At 44.7% G+C, this 16,958-nt stretch overlaps 3 protein-coding genes across 3 annotated transcripts; 1 reads left to right on the forward strand and 2 right to left on the reverse strand.

The window, feature by feature from the left end:
- Positions 1-6,624: 6,624 nt before the first annotated feature.
- Positions 6,625-8,284, reverse strand: MELLADRAFT_92156 (uncharacterized protein; the record flags this gene model as incomplete). The annotated part of the gene is made up of 2 exons (XM_007415255.1): positions 6,625-6,751; positions 6,927-8,284. 2 exons carry the CDS (start codon positions 8,282-8,284, stop codon positions 6,625-6,627), a joined length of 1,485 nt encoding a protein of 494 aa, XP_007415317.1.
- A 1,283-nt stretch (positions 8,285-9,567) lies between these two features.
- On the reverse strand, positions 9,568-11,418 carry MELLADRAFT_92157 (uncharacterized protein; the record flags this gene model as incomplete). The annotated part of the gene is made up of 6 exons (XM_007415254.1): positions 9,568-9,983; positions 10,047-10,344; positions 10,410-10,505; positions 10,575-10,783; positions 10,854-10,933; positions 11,000-11,418. The coding sequence occupies 6 exons, from the start codon at positions 11,416-11,418 to the stop codon at positions 9,568-9,570; spliced, it is 1,518 nt and encodes a 505-aa protein (XP_007415316.1).
- A 4,014-nt stretch (positions 11,419-15,432) lies between these two features.
- MELLADRAFT_110999 (uncharacterized protein) lies at positions 15,433-15,933 on the forward strand (the record flags this gene model as incomplete). The annotated part of the gene is made up of 1 exon (XM_007415203.1): positions 15,433-15,933. One exon carries the CDS (start codon positions 15,433-15,435, stop codon positions 15,931-15,933), a length of 501 nt encoding a protein of 166 aa, XP_007415265.1.
- Between the last annotated feature and the right edge of the window lie 1,025 nt (positions 15,934-16,958).

The raw sequence follows: 16,958 nt of genomic DNA on the forward strand, positions 1-16,958 counted from the left end.
GTACTAACAAAAAACCTCCAAAATTCTCAGATTACAACCTGTAACAGAGATTGGAATTTGGCTAAGGGGTGACAAGGGGAAATCTGGAATTCTATATCCCTCATATCTTTTGCAATTCTGGTCCAAAACACTTGATAATTAGTTCATCAGGAAGCCATGAAATGCATTTGAATGTTATGTTAACGCGTCAAATCTGTAGCTCTGCTACAAAAAAAGGTATTTGTCTTTGAAACAATTTCCTATATATCCACATAAATATTCTTTGGAGTTAGATGCAAGTTTTCTGTCTTGATGAAAGATATAGTCACAGACTTTGGCTTTCCAATGAACAAAAAATGAAGTGGTTTGATCAAGAATTGACAAAGATATAAGGGATTGTTGAACTCAAATTATGCCCTCCAATCTCTGTTACAGGTTGTAATCTGACAATCCTGGAGGTTTTTTGTTAGTACAATCAACAATTTTCACACTAGAAATACAAAAAAATACTCAAATCAAAGGTCTCAGCCATAGGAATAATATGCATATTTTTGTGTATTTTTGTCCCTCTTCAAGACTTCTCAATATCTCTGTTTGTTGGTTTTTATATTTTCTGCCCAGAAAATATTATATTTTGTGTAGTGTTATATGCATTGTGGTTTTAAAAATATGAAAAAATATGCCAGACAATTGGAATGCGTCAAAGGGCCCTCCCATTGTTTTTTCATATTTTTCTGACCCTTGCCAGCTTCTCTATAATTTTCTATGTCTACTCAATTTTCTAAATTCCACGGTAAATTTGCAATTTGGCGTAGTGTTTTTATTTTTCCTTTTTTCTTCTACAATTTTTTTTCTTCTCTCTGAGATGTGTTGCACGCAAGGGGGGGTGTTGGGATAGTCAAGTGTCATACGAAGTCCTGTCTAAGATTACAGTCCTGCGTGACTTTTCCAATGTCCTGTCAAGTCCTGTGTGACTATCTCCTATTTTCTTATTTCATTTCATTCATATTTCATTTCATAACTGTCTGCTTAGCAACTTATGCGTCATGTGACATCTAGCAGTGTAATACTTACTATATAAGCCAACTGGAACAGCGCAGGAAAGGTGCTCTCTCTTCACCTTTCCTTGCTTCTTCTCTTGCTGTTCCAGCTTGCTTCGAACCTAAGAATTCACTCATAAGTAAAAACAAACAATTTGCAAAATGAGTCACATCTGGTAAATGGACAACTGGGAATTGAAATCACATGGTCGTAGAATGATGCCTCCCTCTTCAATTCCAAAAGTATGAGCAGGTAGCAGACAATATGCTGCCGTACAAGTGACTGCTTGAGGTGTCAGATAGATAAATTTGTCTTCAACTCTACCTACAACACTCTTGAGACAATATAGGATACTATCAAATCAGCGCGGCAAGGCTCAAAGCACAAAAGGTATGTCAATACCAAGTTATCAAATGTTCAACTTCTAACAATCAATCATCTTCCAAATTGATCATCAAACATCACATATCTCATCCCTCAATGACCAGTTTAGCATATTGAATTTCACCAGAAGAAAACAATCAATCAAAACATCATACTTGATAAAATCTAACTTAGATTTCTTCCTCATAACCTTGTACAACCTACAACTTCATATTGTAACATCAACTGAGAGTTTTCGAATCAAAAGACTTAATCCTGAAATATTTTTCATAATTGCTTGATTTGAATTTAAATCAAATTTGGCTTTTTCATTCACTCTTGCAAATACCAATTTGATTGAAGAACCCCACAATTGAAAATAAAATAAAAAACAATAAACACATAACAAAAATATCAATTTCTATACTTCAAAAAAACCATCATCATAAATTTATATTGGATCTCATCTAGAACAGATATAGATGATAAATCAAAAATCTCTAAAGTCTTTGTTGTAATGAAACAATCTCAAAATATATTCCAAAAATTGTAAAGTCTTTCTTACATCTAAAACAGTGCTTGACTAATTCCATATCCAAACCAACTAATCAAACTATCAGAATCCACTTCATTTCTACCTGTTATCATTTTAGCCAATCAAAAATCAGTTCAACCTCTGATTTTCAATTTCAATTCACTTGAGTATTTTGAATTTTGAACCAATGTTTCAAATACCAAACTTATCTTTTGATTTGAATTTGTATTTGTTGACATGAAATTTTGATTTGAGATTGTTGGTTTTTAGGTAAATCAGTTGCATCTATCAAACAATGACCCTGCTCCGGCTGGACACATTCCTCTTCTTTCTCATTTTGCAATTCCGAATGTCAAGTTGACCTGTAATAGGTGAGATGACCATTCAGGGAGTTGGTGATCGATTTGGTGATCGATTTGGTGATTGATTTCATGTGACCACTAAGAATGAAATGGCTAAACTCATGCATAAGAAAGACCTGCGCGAGTAGAAGTGAAACATCAGTCATGTTCATTGAGATCAAATCAAGTCAATCATAAATCATCAGATTATCAATCACCATCATTGGAACAGCAAGATCTTTTGCCAAATGTAACAAATCATCATTATACCAATAAACAATATCCTCAACTGTTTTCATGATCTGAAGCGAAGACAGGACCACCTAAAAGTCCACCCAAGACTCGTCCATTCCGTTCGGGCAAGTTTACTTAGACTTGCGCATATTTAAGATGGTTGTTATATGTGACTAATCCACATATACCACCCTCGCTCTACCTCGGCGTATTCACATACGCTTTGGTTGAGCTTGTTCGGGATGGCGGGCCGCCGGCCGGCCAGATTTGCGTGGGTTGGAAAACTTTCCTCCCAACGCAAACCCGGATGCCGTTTGTTTTGGGTACTGTGTGAGCTACGGGCTCGTTGGGGTTACTCCCCAAACTCCCATCTGCCGTCGCTTCCAGCGAGACTCGGCATGGCGAGTTGCCCCTAACTCGTTGGGAGCTACGGTACCCCAAACTCTTGCTCATTTCTCTCTAGGACGAGAAGAACTTCATGGAGTGTTTTCATCAGAACTAGATAAATTGAATAAACCGTATGCAATGAATTGTTTAAACCGTGAATCCCTACACTTCTTCACATGTTCCGTAGCCACCTGTACGTCTTCTGCGGGTCAGGTCGCCTATCCATCATCTAAGTTTCCAGGAGGCTTGCAGATCTGCTGTATCGGATGTATCGGCTTTTAACTTCGCTCAGCGTGATGAAAACCTTAAGTCAGTTCATGCCATTCTTCCCGTCTCGACGCTTGGTGGGTGCACAGCGTAATACATACCTGGGTAACTACTTGTTCCGCTTGTCTATCAACCACAGTATGTCTTTTGTTTCCCTCAGTTCCTTCGCCGTGTATCTCTTTAGGTACACTTCTACGGCTTTTGACTTCCATCGACCAAGCTTCATGATCTTCTCGACTTCCCAGCCCAAGTTCCACCGCAATGAAGCACCGCCTACTCTGAACGAGTGGCCGGACCACCCCCCCACTCTCTCATCCCTTTCTTTCCAACGTTGCTCCAGGCTGTCGACGAAAAGTCTACGGGATAGGGGTACCCTCGACTTTCCCGTACCGAAACCGAACAGGGAATCAGTTGGCCTGTGGGAAGGGTTCCTTTCGACCAGTCTCTCGAGAGCTGCTACCGGGTCCAGGATTGACGGTTGTGCTGCTAGTCTGATTATCTGTACGTCACCTGGGTTAGCCGTTTTTGCCCGCCACAGCGTCAGCACTGCATTCTTCTTCTCCCCGGTGCCTTCAAAGTGTAAGTCCTCAAAGGTTAACATTCCTTCCCCTCTAGTTTGTCTGGTGATTTCCCCTAGTCTCATCATACCCCAGAATGCTACTAGGGCAGCCGTTACGATCACTTCTTCTACGTCTGACCCCCCTGCCAGATCGCATACCAGACCGGTGAGTTCGTGTATCATTATCGGGGTCTTCTCCCCTGCGCGAATGCCGGGTTCCTCCTTTTTAGCTAGCGTTTCTTGCTCTTCGGCTTGCTCGGTGGCTCGTATCAAGGCATCGACTACACGCTGGTCGAGATCTGGAGGTGTCAAATTCGTCGCCATTTGCCACGCCCTTAGGCCGGCCAGGTATTTCACAATAGTTTTTGATTTTAGAATTTTCCGTGCTGATGACTCTTTCTCTACTTCCGATCTACCTGCCCACACAATGAAACCGTATACATCGATCAACTTTACTGGGATTGCGTTGTCCCAGTCTTTTCCCGCATCCTCAATGTACTCCTTAAACTTCGCAACCGCGCTACTGTAGCCGTTTAGAGTAGACTTCACCCACGCTCCGCCTACCATGTGGTTTGCCACCCGCCTAGTCTCAGCGTCTTCGATCTCGTTCACGGCTTGCTCGAAGTTTGGCCTTCTGGTGCTGGTGCGTTTGTTACTCGGCATTTCGGTATACTAGAAGGTTCTAAAAATTCTTGGATGTCTGTAGGTAACTTGACTTGTAAACGATCGATGTCTTCTCTGTCGGTTCTTATTCCCCTGGACAATGCGTCTGCTTTGTTCCCCCGTGAGTCTACCCATTCTTCTGCTAAGTCGCAGTCCAACTCCACTAGTCTCCGTTGTATTTTTCTCCACTCCAGATTCACTGCTACGTGTTTCGATTTCAGGTTTCGGACTACTCCCTCCGTGGTCGTGTTGTCCGTCAGGAACCTCAGTCGCCTTCCTTTTACGTCGTGTTTCTTTGCGACCATTTCGAGACCTAGTCGTACCGCGACTGTCTCGGCCCAAGCGATGTCCCGCTTAATGCCTAAAGCATCTGGTATGTCCCAGTTTGGTTTTAACTTCCACTGAGCCCAGCTCTCGCCCACCAGGACGCCAATCCCGTGTGAGACTGCCGCGTCGCCTACCCATTTTACGTCCAGAATTTCCTTCTTGGGTAGTAACTTGTGGTTTTTAAAATCTTTTAGGACCCGTTTCCAGTCCCACAAGTCCTCCTTTACGTTGTCCGGCATTGCTCTCGGTGCCTTCTGGTTCACCCACTTCGCCATCCAGTTGTGGATGTTAGGTGTGAAGCACTTCATTTGGGGGAGCATATTCGTAAGGTGATGCAGTCTGCCGGACAATTTTTCCACTTCTTGGTAAGTGAAAGGTCTGGTTTGGTTTAACGCTTCATCCACCTGGATTTTCCTCATCTGCAATTTCTCCTCTGGTAGCCGTACTGATTTTTCTCTACCGTTCCAAATGAAACCAATATATTTTTGTTCAGTGGCGAATTCGGAGTATTTCCCCTTGTTCGTCTTCACGCCCAAAGATGCGCTTCTTTCGACTACGTCTTCCATGGAAGTGTTATTCATCTCTTCTTTTCGTTTAATGAATCGGTTGTCGTCTACCCAACAAAAAACCGCGCTGAAACCAAACTCTGCCTTCATCATCTCTTTCCAGGCGTCCGCCGGACCGCCGAAACTTCCACAACCTGCGACACCGCCGAAGGATACCCTGGTGTCCAGTATTATCATTCCGTCCTCTGTCCGAATCGCAAGAAACCTCCATTGGCTTGGGTGAGTTGGGATTTGGCGATAAGCCTTTTCCCAATCAAAGATCCCTAAATCCGATTCTCCTTCCGTTTCTACGAAGAACGTCGCCACTCGTGCAAAATCATCCCATGACGTTTTGAATTTGTTTTTATCGACGAAAGAGTTTACGGATGGTATGCTGCCGTCGTACTTTGGAAACGACAAATCGTTTATTACTCTCTTTGATCCGTCACCGTTCGTGACAACCCCCATTGGGCTCGTCCGAAAAAACCCCAGATATTCTTTTGCTTCTTCTATCGTGAAAGGTCCGCGCATTCTACCGGAGTCCAGTTCCTTCTGCAGTTTCTCCGCTATGATACTATTTCCGGCGATTGTCCTTTCGTGGTTTGGCGGTGAGTGGTATTCTAGTTCTCCCGAGGAGTGTTCTGGTATTCCCTGGTGGAAACCTTCCTGGAAACCAATCAGTATTTTCTGGTGCTTCTCTAGGAGGTTGTGTTTTCGTAGCATCTTCTCCCAGGCCTCTAAATCCATCTCGCATGTCACCTTTACCGGCCACGTTTTATTTGGTCTGTACCTGTGGTTCTTCGGCTTTGCTCCTGGGTTCTCCCTCTCTACTGGGCTTCCCGCTGGGTGTGCCGCTAAAGGAGGGAAAGGGGTGTTCCCCTCTTGGTCAGTTTCTATTCCGACCGCGTGGATATGGACCGTCCAACATCAGCTTACTTTGTGTCTGGTTGCTTCCCGGACCTAACGTTTCGCGATCCGTGCTTTCGGCACGAGCGTAGTCCCTCGCTTTCGGCAGATCTCGCTTCGCTCCTTTCGGGCTTTTTTCCTTTCCGAATTGTCTTTCTTCGTCGCAGGCCAGCGGACTCTGCTGCCTGCTATTTCCCGCAAAGGTTTGCGAGTTTTCAAAAGGGAAATGTGGTATGGGTTTTTGTCAACATGGGTAACCTTTTCTGCATTCTCATTTCATACTTGGTTCGATTTAACGGAACCAGGGTTTCACGGATAGCAAGTGGCTTCTGTAAGAAGGCAACGGGAGAAATTGGGGGGGGGCACCAAGAACTCGAGTCATTTAAAATTTAAATGCGAGGGGTACGGGTTCATTAGACTTGTCACTTCATTTCACGCTAAACCGCTATTCAATTTCAAAGGGAGCTATGAAATGTTTCATCTGACGGGAGAAACTACGGCGTATACATGCTGCACGAGTTTGTCCTTTTTACCCAATTCCCCCTTCTCCTCCTTATTCCTCTGTCGGAGTCCCGTATTCACTCTTCCTGCCCGTTCACAGGTGCTCGGGGATCTGGGGTGCATTCACAAACAGAGAATGTGGATGGAGTCAGGGTGGGACAAAGGAAGGGCTTTGGGACTCATGGGTTGTAATAACAGGGAGGTGAAGATAGAATTGTGATAACGAAAAAGGTGAAGATAGGATGATTCGGAAATGTTCATTGAAACTATTGGCTTACCATTTGTTTCCGTTGTTTCTGTGCACTATTGCTAATGCGCCGCTCTGGTTTCCGCTTCCGTTCACTGCTGGTTTAGCTATGATTGCCAATTGATTGCTCGGCTCGCTGGGACCTGCCCCCGCGCCACCTTGAATGAAGTTTTGGTTCGTGCCATGCGTGTACGGGTACGGTTGATAGGCGTGATACGGATTATAAGGTACACTGTGCTGTTGGCTAGGGTACTGGGGGAAGGTTCTGTGGTCTCTACCGAAGGAGTTCCCGTGGTTGGCGTGGTGATTGTTCCCGTTCCGCTTAAAACCCTTGTTGTTGTTCTTGGGGTACCTTTTCTTTCCGCCACCTAGGTGAGGGCTCTCGCCGTTGTTCTTCCAACCATTCTGAGACTGACTTTGGCTCTGGTTGGCGGCTGCGAATTCGCGTTTGATCAGGCTCTTTTCTTTGGTCAATGCCTGCTCGTGTGCTTCATTCACCCCGACGTAAGGATTGTCCAGGTAACTTCTCTTGCCTAACGCGTCGGCCTTGTCTTTTGCTGCACATAGGATGTCTTCGTGTATTAAACCAGCGTTCGCCATCACACGTTTCCCATCTTTAAACCGGAATTGCATGACTAACTTCCTGACTCTGATGCAGTATCTTAGTGCTATCGTCCAGCACGACGTCGATCTGCGAATGTCTATCACGTTCTGCCTGTGCTTTTTGAAATTTTCTGCGCAGGTCTTCATGTTGTAGTACTCGTCAACATATCTAATGAATAGGTCCATATTGTCTAGCCAATCGCCGTACGTCAAAAGAAGTTCGTCCTTAGGGGTCAGACCGGAGTATTGCATTGAATCATCTCCCTCTTGTAGCTCTTTGACTGTTTTCACCTTCCTCTGACTCGCTTTCTCTGCATCTTTATCTATCCAGTCGATGTTGAATACGGTCAGAGGCACGAACGCTTTCAGTTTGGTCATCTTTGTGTGAAAACAGTGCGACAACTTTAGTAAACTGTTGTTTGGCAGTTGCTGGTCGTCTACAAAGGTGATTTTGTCTTCGGGGTTTGCTAAGTCGTCGCTTTCTTTGGCCGTCGCCTTCTCGGCTTTCTTTTGGGTTTGCTGGGGCTCCGGTGTAGGTCTAGTCACCTGTTCCGCCATTGGCGTTCGCCTTGTTGCAGGGTCGCTCAACTCGGTATGAGTCTTCTTTGACGTTAGAGATTTGGCCGGTTCGTCTCTGACCGATTCTCCGTCTGCAATTAGAGAAGCCGTTCTTGGCCATCGTAAAGTGACCCGAGGGGCTTCTCGTATGATTGTCCTCCCTCTGGGTACTTCTGCCTCCGGCTCGTACGGTACGTATCCGTATGTCGCTCGGAACGCGTTCAGCATTGTACGGCCTAGCAGGACGTCGTTTCTATCGAATGCGTCTACTATCGTGGTCCACCATTGGTCTCGGCTCTCTATGTGTGAGTCTAGGTGACGTGTAATGACAAAGGAAACGGGTTACGATCAGCGTCCAATACACCACGGCTCTTTCTCCGCCTGTCTTTGGATTTACGCTTTGCGGTGGTGTTCATTGTCGTGAGGTGCGGGGATGTGGTGTGAGATGCGGGGATCTGGTGGTGAGGACTGTCCTAACAGGACTCTTTGTCTTCCCCTGGGTGTAAGATGCATTCTGACATTCTGCTTTGTCTTATGGCTCCCTCTAATAATGATATATCGCTGTGGCGAAAACTTTTTCATGGATATAGCTCACCTGTGTGTTACAGATCCCACGATGAAACATCGTGACATCTGTGTGAAATGCTACGGTGTCGTACCGTAGTCTGCTGCACAGACCTGCCAGCACTCTGGAATAGCTGACTTGTCATCTGAATTCAGACAAGTCACCCTTTCACCCATCCTCACCCACCCAGTACACACGCACTACATACCAATTCCCACCTGCAGATTAGACAAGTCACAGTTTCACCCATTCACCCATCCCCACCCACCAACTACACAGCAGCTACATACCAAATTCCCACTCTCTGGCAAAATCTCAATATCCGATAAGTCACACTTTCACACACACAAGCCCACTACACACTCCAGATTCCCACATGTGGGACACACCACACCCGTCCAAAATCTGACTTTCAGACAAGTCAAAATTCTCACAGTCAGAACCCACTACCCATTGTCTATGACTCACAACCCATAAAAACAAAGATCGAACCGATAATGACCAAAAATGATATGTTTTGAACAAACAAATATCCAACATCCATCAATGATAAAAGGTGTACAAACCTTGAGGCTTTCGCTCTGGTCGATCTCGCGCAAAGCAACACTATATCCATACATAGACAATGAATATGAACTTTTGGTCATTTGGACCTCGAGATAAGCACCAACCTATGCCTCGCCCCCACATACCAATAGCATGAGCACAAATACATGAGATACTCGCGTGAAACGTTCTTAATCAAAGGACAGTTTCACACATTCACAAATGGGTGAACGCACAGATTCCCACCTGTGGGAAAACATGTCACACAATCGTTCACTCAATGACTCCGGGCAAGCACCACAAAATACCACATCCTCATGGTACTAAAAATCTCATCAAGTGACAAATAACACCAATCGATTTTTTTCATTGTTTAGAAAAAGTATTACAACAATCGGACCTAAAACAAAGTAACTTCCGCATTTGAAAGTCTATCCTGACTATCCTGAGCAACCCCAGTGTCCAAACCAACTGCCATCACTCCTTCCCCAACGCCTTGAGTACCACTAGCCCCAGCAACAATCTCTTGAGTCGAGACAATCACTTGAGTCACACTAGCCCCAGTTGCAATGTCCTGAATAGCACTTGCCCCAGTCAACCTAACCCTGAACTTACCACTATCAATGTCGCTTATCCAGTTACGTCGGCCCTTCGCATCCATCCCATTAAAGCCCTTCTGAAACTCCACCTTTGTCATCAAAGAATCCGCTGCACGTTCCACTTCCACGTTGCGGGCCTTCAAGACAGCAGTTGGGTCGGGAACACGTGGGAATATCTTACTCTTACTTGTACTAGGAACATCAACAAGGAGTTTATCTGAAAATGCACATCAAAGTCAGCTTATTTTTCAAGAGACACGAACAGGAAGCAGACACATACCCAACAAGCCATTTAACTTCACACCGAGAGTTTTCTTATCAATGTCGGATTGATTATTTGAGACCTTGTGAGTTGTTGCCGGTGGATTGTTCGAAGTCACAACTGATTGAATTTCTTTGAATGTGTTTCCGTTTTGACAATAAAGCGGAAACACATGTTGTAGGTCAGCCTTTGTGGAAACCCACTGGGACATCTCATCCCTAGAGGTGTACTCTTGACACCAACCACCACCTGACGAACTATTGCTACAAGCAATGATATAATAGTCGAGTCCAAAAAGTTGGTGGTCGCGTGCAAGCTGCAAGAAAACCACTTCAACATCAGATGTTTCTGGCCCGAGATAACAAAACCAGAGCAACTTACTTGTTGCGCTATCTTCTTCATACACTGAAGTGACCGCTTCTCCTCCTTATGAGCAGATGCGGCTGGTGTATTCAGCTCCCGATCCCGGGCCACTTTCTTCAAGTCAACCAGGTCTTCATATATCGGCCAATATCGAAGCTCTTCCTCTCAGCTGAGTTTAGGTACCTCGGGGACCAGAATGGTGCTGTCGCCAAATACGTTAGAGTCTTCCGTGATGGTGACGGCCGAGTAATCGGGGTAACCTCCTAGAGCGTAGAACACATTCGAAGTGAACACAGCATACTTGTCATCGTCCAGGGCTTGATAAGCGTCTGAATTGGCGGTGTTGCGTCGGGATAGGATCTTGGCAGCAAATGGGTCCCCTCGTTGAGGCACTAGAATCACAAAAAAAGGCATTCTGGTTAGCTTATGACATTGTATATCACTTCAACCGACTTGACGCACTAGGATGTTTATTTGCATCAATCGCAAAGCTTAACCAGCGATGCCAAGGGTTCTCTCCGTGTGTTCCACCCAACAAACCTCTAAAATAACCAACTGAGGTTAGCGTAGGTCATTCAACAACATCTATAAGGTCTGAATAAACATACAGTGATCTTTTCAATTTGGTGATGCCAACGCCTGAGACCATTGCAATCATATGTAGAGTGTGATTCAGGCTTTCCAGAACCGCCTGTCCCTCTGCGATGACCGCGGCACTTATTTGATGATTAGACGAGCGTTGCCGAGCTAATTGAGCTTCAATACAAGCAAGAGGCCAAAATTTCTTGTAATGATGATAGTTTTGCAATGTGATCTCCGATAAGTTGACTTCTTCGGTGGCATGGGTAGCAGAAGGGGTTTGAAAGTGATTCGTGCCAGGTTGAGGGGCGTCAGGACCCTGAGTAACAACAGTGACTGGATCCACCACCTGGCGAGGTCGTTTACCAGACCGAGCTATGGTCAATGAAGTCCGGTGTTTCCTATTCGTTCGAGTCGAACGTGTTACCCTTCGGTTTGGTGAAAGCATTGGTATGAAATGGAAAAACGCTAGATGTTTGATCAAAAGTAATTTGTTGGTTTATGAGCACAGAGGTGAGACAAAATCCGCTCCCCCTTGAACAGTGTTTCCAAAACACTACTAAGCTGTCACATGTGCTACAGGAATAAAACATGACTTAGTCACGTGGCTGCTTTACAGTCACATGTTACCTTACAGTAACAAAACTATACTGTACGTACAAAATTGTTACATAATCCATCATATTGTATTTGAAATGTGGAGTCATGCACGTCACATACCTAATTCATCCCGACATCTTGGTAAGTTATCAATCAACTGTACCAGACACTACAGCGTTAGTGTCTTCTTCCTGTGAATCACCCTTCAGGACACACAGGTACGAGGTTATGCATTCTAGGCTGGATTACATAATTTCTGAACCGACAAAAGTCGATTTGTTTAGTATTGAACTAACAAATTAATTCTTTATGTGATTTACCATGATATTTCGACTTATAAACTAAAGTCAATTATGCCATGGTATCCCAAGAAAATGGGGTACCTACATCTCTTTTGCAACAAACCAGCGCAGGGTCCCAACCCCCAAGGATTGGACACCAGAGGCTCCTGCGCATCATATTGTCAGCCATTGAAAATTTTTCTATCATCACCTGTTAAGTTTATGATTTTTTCGCATATCTTCAATCATCACCAAATCATTCATTTCGTGCCATAATCATACCTTCCCTTTTCTGATCATTTAATAAATTTCATTTATTACGTTTATTACATTTACCATTTTTTTTATTATGGGAAAATCAGGTCGTATAATACCAATTCCTGGATCCTCCACACGTTCCAAACGCAAGGTGCCTCCAAACACCGAAGCCACTCGCCTGAAAGCAGAACTTGACGAGGCTAAGATCGCTTATAGCAAGAAAAGGCTTGACGAAATTAGTGATGCGCTCAACAATACCCCTCCTACCAATCCTGATCCCTCGGACGTGCAACCACCCGAACCCGATAATCAGGCAATATTTGACCCAGACCCAATTGCCGAAGCAATCGAAGACCCCGTTGGTCTAGATGCTCGCCCTATTAATTTAACACAATTGATCACAGCGGATACATACAAGCACCAGCGGCTGCGAGAGGATGCGCAGTGGAAGATGATCATGCAAAGTGTTTTCGTAGCTTTCATGCATGGAACACAGCGCACTTCCCAGTGGGGAAACACAGACAATTGGAATTTCGACTTTAATGACCCGAGGTTGTGCTCATGCGCTGAAGGACAGAAACATACTCGAGCAGTTGATACTTTGGATATACTGTGTAAGTTTTTTACTGGATTTCGATGCAGTAAATAAGCCTTATATATTTTCGTTTTCAGATCGTCGCAAGCAGAAGGTTCAATTCTGCTCCTGCACCCCCGATCAAGTTCGGTTAATCAACCTAGGATATTTGGGAGGTACACCAACAAGGCCCGAAACCGCGTTCTCATTACGTCTACTTTGAATGTATCACTTGGCATGGCAGTATTGCCATTCCAATATACAACCGTTTTCTTTGATGATCGACGCATACCTGGATGCATATAACCCTCCTATACTGGTTTCTGGAACTCACGAGGTGCGATAATTCAGAACGATGAAATGAAAAAATTGCTGAGGACTCATTACGTCCTTCATTTAATCGTGACTTGTAGCCTCGACTCTGGCGTCAACCTCTCACTGGCGCGGTGACTTGCTATCGACAAATCATGAAGGCATTAGAAGAGCTTGAGACTCGTAGTCTCAAGCTGACACCTTTAAAGAAGCTCGCAGCTAACTGTCCCCGGTGTTTCGGTCCGGCTACTGCGACCGGAATCCAAAGTGGACCACAATATGTGGTCTGTGTTGACGGTAACTTCCAACAGCGCCGTCATGAGACGGCTAGTCAACAATTTGCCGAAATTCCGATTTCAATGCCGTCTTTGTTCATGAACCCACAGGCAGTTGCAGAATGGGAGCCTAAGCCGACTGGAAGAAAGGCTAGGATTGAGGTGGATCTGGTACGTGATTATATAAACATTACTCATTTCCCATCCGCATATACACTTACCACAATCACTTTTCACAGGACCCGTGTTCACAACAACACACGGCTGCAGCAGACAAGCGTAGCGCGTCCAGCTGGCGAGGATGCGAAGAGACAGGCCTTATAGGCATGGCATGTCGGCATGATCACATGCTGAAGTTAGTAAATGTGGTACGAAGTGGTGAAAAGTTAGCACAACTGTCTCTGTGCAGATTACAAACCCAGGCTGATCGGTTTATATCTAACTGTGCACATATAGGGCACATTTCGTCCATGCCTTGCTTGGGGAGCTATTCACATGCATACTCGAAGGATATACGGAAGCGGTAAAGGCGGGTGTTGCTTTGTTGTATGACATTGGTTGTACCATGGAAAAAGGGGTCATCAAGGTCAGTTGGTTGCCTCTTTCACGATATCGCCCTGATTTCGACTCTTCACATGTTTGCTCTTATGTTTGTTCGATAAGAACAACCTCTTTGCTGAAGAACGAGACACAGATTGTTTGACCTTTGGAACCAGTGCTTTCCATGCCTACGTACATCGGTGGAGCTGTCAACTCCAATACAACCCACGTCTCAATGCTCGTTTTGGCCTATCAGACGGAGAGGGCTTGGAACGCGCATGGTTCAAGATATCCCCGCTGATTTTTCCTCTTCGGGGAGCTGGCTCTCAGTTTCGAATAGATGCGTTGCATCTGAAATTACAGCACAACAACGCTCTATCTCGCGTGCAAGCAGGTATTAGAACAATTTGATTGATCAATCAGGTCGAATGTGTTTTTTCATTGATGTTCCTTTCCCTGTTCCGTTACATTTCCCTTTTGCAATAGCTAAGTCGGCCTTTCATAAGCTTAAGGTGGCCGAGAAGAAGGCCAATGAGGCTCGGATGGTTCTTTTTGATTTGGAAAGAACCCTAGGACTCACAGCCGAATATCTGGGTGCGCAATGGGAACGACAGCGACAATGCCAAGCCGACATCATGGGAGACCATCGGGCTCAAGAAGTATCCCTTCAACTCTGCCGTCTCATCGAGCTTGAAGAAGACTTCCAAGAAGCGCAGTAAGTGTTCATACTTATTTTCTCATTTGACCCCCGCACAAGCAATTAAAGGGCCTGTCCTCATATCTTGTTGTCACCATTATTAGCAAAAACCTTAGGAAGCTGCGTCGGAAAAGACGACGTGATCTGTCACAAGAAGAGCACGATTCTCTGCGACGTCTTCCATCCACACTGGTCGAACTGGAAAAGGCCATTTTAGACGTGGCTGAAGACCTAGGTGGCGACGCTTTTCGTGATATGCCTGAGGTTTCAGGTAAGTACATACTTGCATTGCTGTTCCCACTTACCACATGCTGATGTTGACTTATCAGATCCCCATGCACGCCTCATAATGCGCATTCGAATATCAAAAGAAAATCTATATGAAGCTTATGTCGGGAAGATCGAGTGGCAAAAGAAGTGGAGTCAACCTGGACTAGGTGAGAGTGATATGGCTGAAGTCGCTTACCATCTTGGTATGATTGTAATTGACCAAGTATGCATTAGGCACTGCCGAACAAGGCAGATACAAAAGTGTCATGGAAAAGCGAAACAAGGCATTGGCGCAGAAGTATTCTACTTACGAGTCTCAAGTAGAAACTTATCATCTAGATTACCCAGATTCCCCACAATTAGCACTACCAACATTCGACGAGGTGAAGTCCATGGACATCGCCAACGCGTTTTGGAACATTGGACATCTCACCCATCCTGACGAGCCCTGGGCGGTCAATGCATCTATTCAAGTGGGAATTCAGGCTTTTCGAACAGCACGAAGCTGTGCTGAAGAACTGGAGAGGATCGCATGTGAGGTTCAACACATGATGCGGGCTGCATTACAAACGGAGGAAAAGCTGGCGAACCTTTACACATTAAGTCAAATTTGTGCGTATATCATCGTATTAGATCGAATTCTCTCAATGTAATAATGCCCTCTCACACTGGCACCGGTCTGCCTGTAGCATGGGTCAATGGCGGACCTGAAGAACAACAACCTTTACAGTTGGTTTTGCGAAACGCAGTGGTTTCAAGGGTTAATTGGGATGCATGCCAATTAACCTTGCAGGCCCTGCACACTTGCCTGCAAAAGGATAATTGCCGCACTTGGATGGTGTGGCACACCCACCTTCCAAATCTAATGCAATTGACCTCACATTATTCGAATGAGTCTCCTCAGGCTATCAACATCCTGGGTGCTGCTTGGAAAGCTTTGATCATGCGGTGTAGTGGCCTTTGGGAGAGAATTTTGAATGGGCCATCCGTCGAAGCCCAGCAGCTGGACGAATTCGAACTGATGGAACAAGATCTGTTGTTCCATGAAGAGGAGATCATGCGGAACAACATCGACCTTCTTGAAGAGGATATGCGAGATAACCTGTTCCTAATTGACGATGAGGAACATTTGGATGAGGAGATACGGATTACTTGATGATTACTTGATATTAGGTGGAACATATGATAGAAACAATGTAGGACTTCTTGATGGCACTCTGAAAGAAACTGTTACATAAAAATTTCGAGGTTGTTGTGAAAGACGTCAAATGTCCCATAAGTCTTAATTGCAATGGATGCATCAACTACATTGATATGGGGTCTTACACACACATATACCAGACACAGTCAGTGTCTGGCATACGAGATACCTGTAACTGTGCCACGCTGTGAGCGCCCAAGTTTCCCATCTACATATGTTTTGGTTCTTCAACCTTCCCTTAAGATGGTTGTGCTGATGTTAAGAGCTGGTCAGATCCCAGCTTGACAAACATTAAGGCACCACTATGGTACATTAAGAACCAATGGATTTCCACTTGGATGTAATTGGATAGCATATTCAATCCCCTATCTGAAAGGTCATACCTGCAAGGAGCAACCCTCTGTACTGAAAGATGTGAGACTTGCACAAAGTGGTAGGAACTCATAGCTTGATGACACCCTCAAAGATGTCTTTGACAACTTTGCTTGAGCAGACCCACGGCTATGTAAAAGTGTTTAAGTAAAAAAATAGGTGGGAAGGAGGTGTTGGATGGGAAAAGTGGTATATGAGAGTGTGGTTGAAAAGTGATTTTGTCATCTGGGGGGAGAGATAACAGGCATTTTCCCAAGTCTTCCATGAGTTATGGAGGTTTATTTTTGTTGAGCGGGAAAGTGAAGGTGGATGTTAAAGTGTTTAAGTAAAAAAATAGGTGGGAAGGAGGTGTTGGATGGCTAAAGTGTTTATAAAGACTGGGGTTGAAAAGTGATTTTGTCATCTGGGGGGAGAGATAACAGGCATTTTGCCAAGTCTTCATGAGTAATGTAGGTTTATTGTTGTTTGAGCGGGGTAGTGAAGGTGGATGTTAAAGTGTTTTAAGGAGTAAAAAAAAATTGGAAGGGAGGGTGTTGGTTTGCCAATTGTTTTATGTGGACTGTTTGTTTAAATGCAAGTCTGTTCTTCTGAAAGAGAGAGAAATAGGG

The sequence above is a fragment of the Melampsora larici-populina genome (assembly GCF_000204055.1).
Source record: "Melampsora larici-populina 98AG31 unplaced genomic scaffold MELLAscaffold_49, whole genome shotgun sequence".
Taxonomy (NCBI): Eukaryota; Fungi; Basidiomycota; class Pucciniomycetes; order Pucciniales; family Melampsoraceae; genus Melampsora; species Melampsora laricis-populina.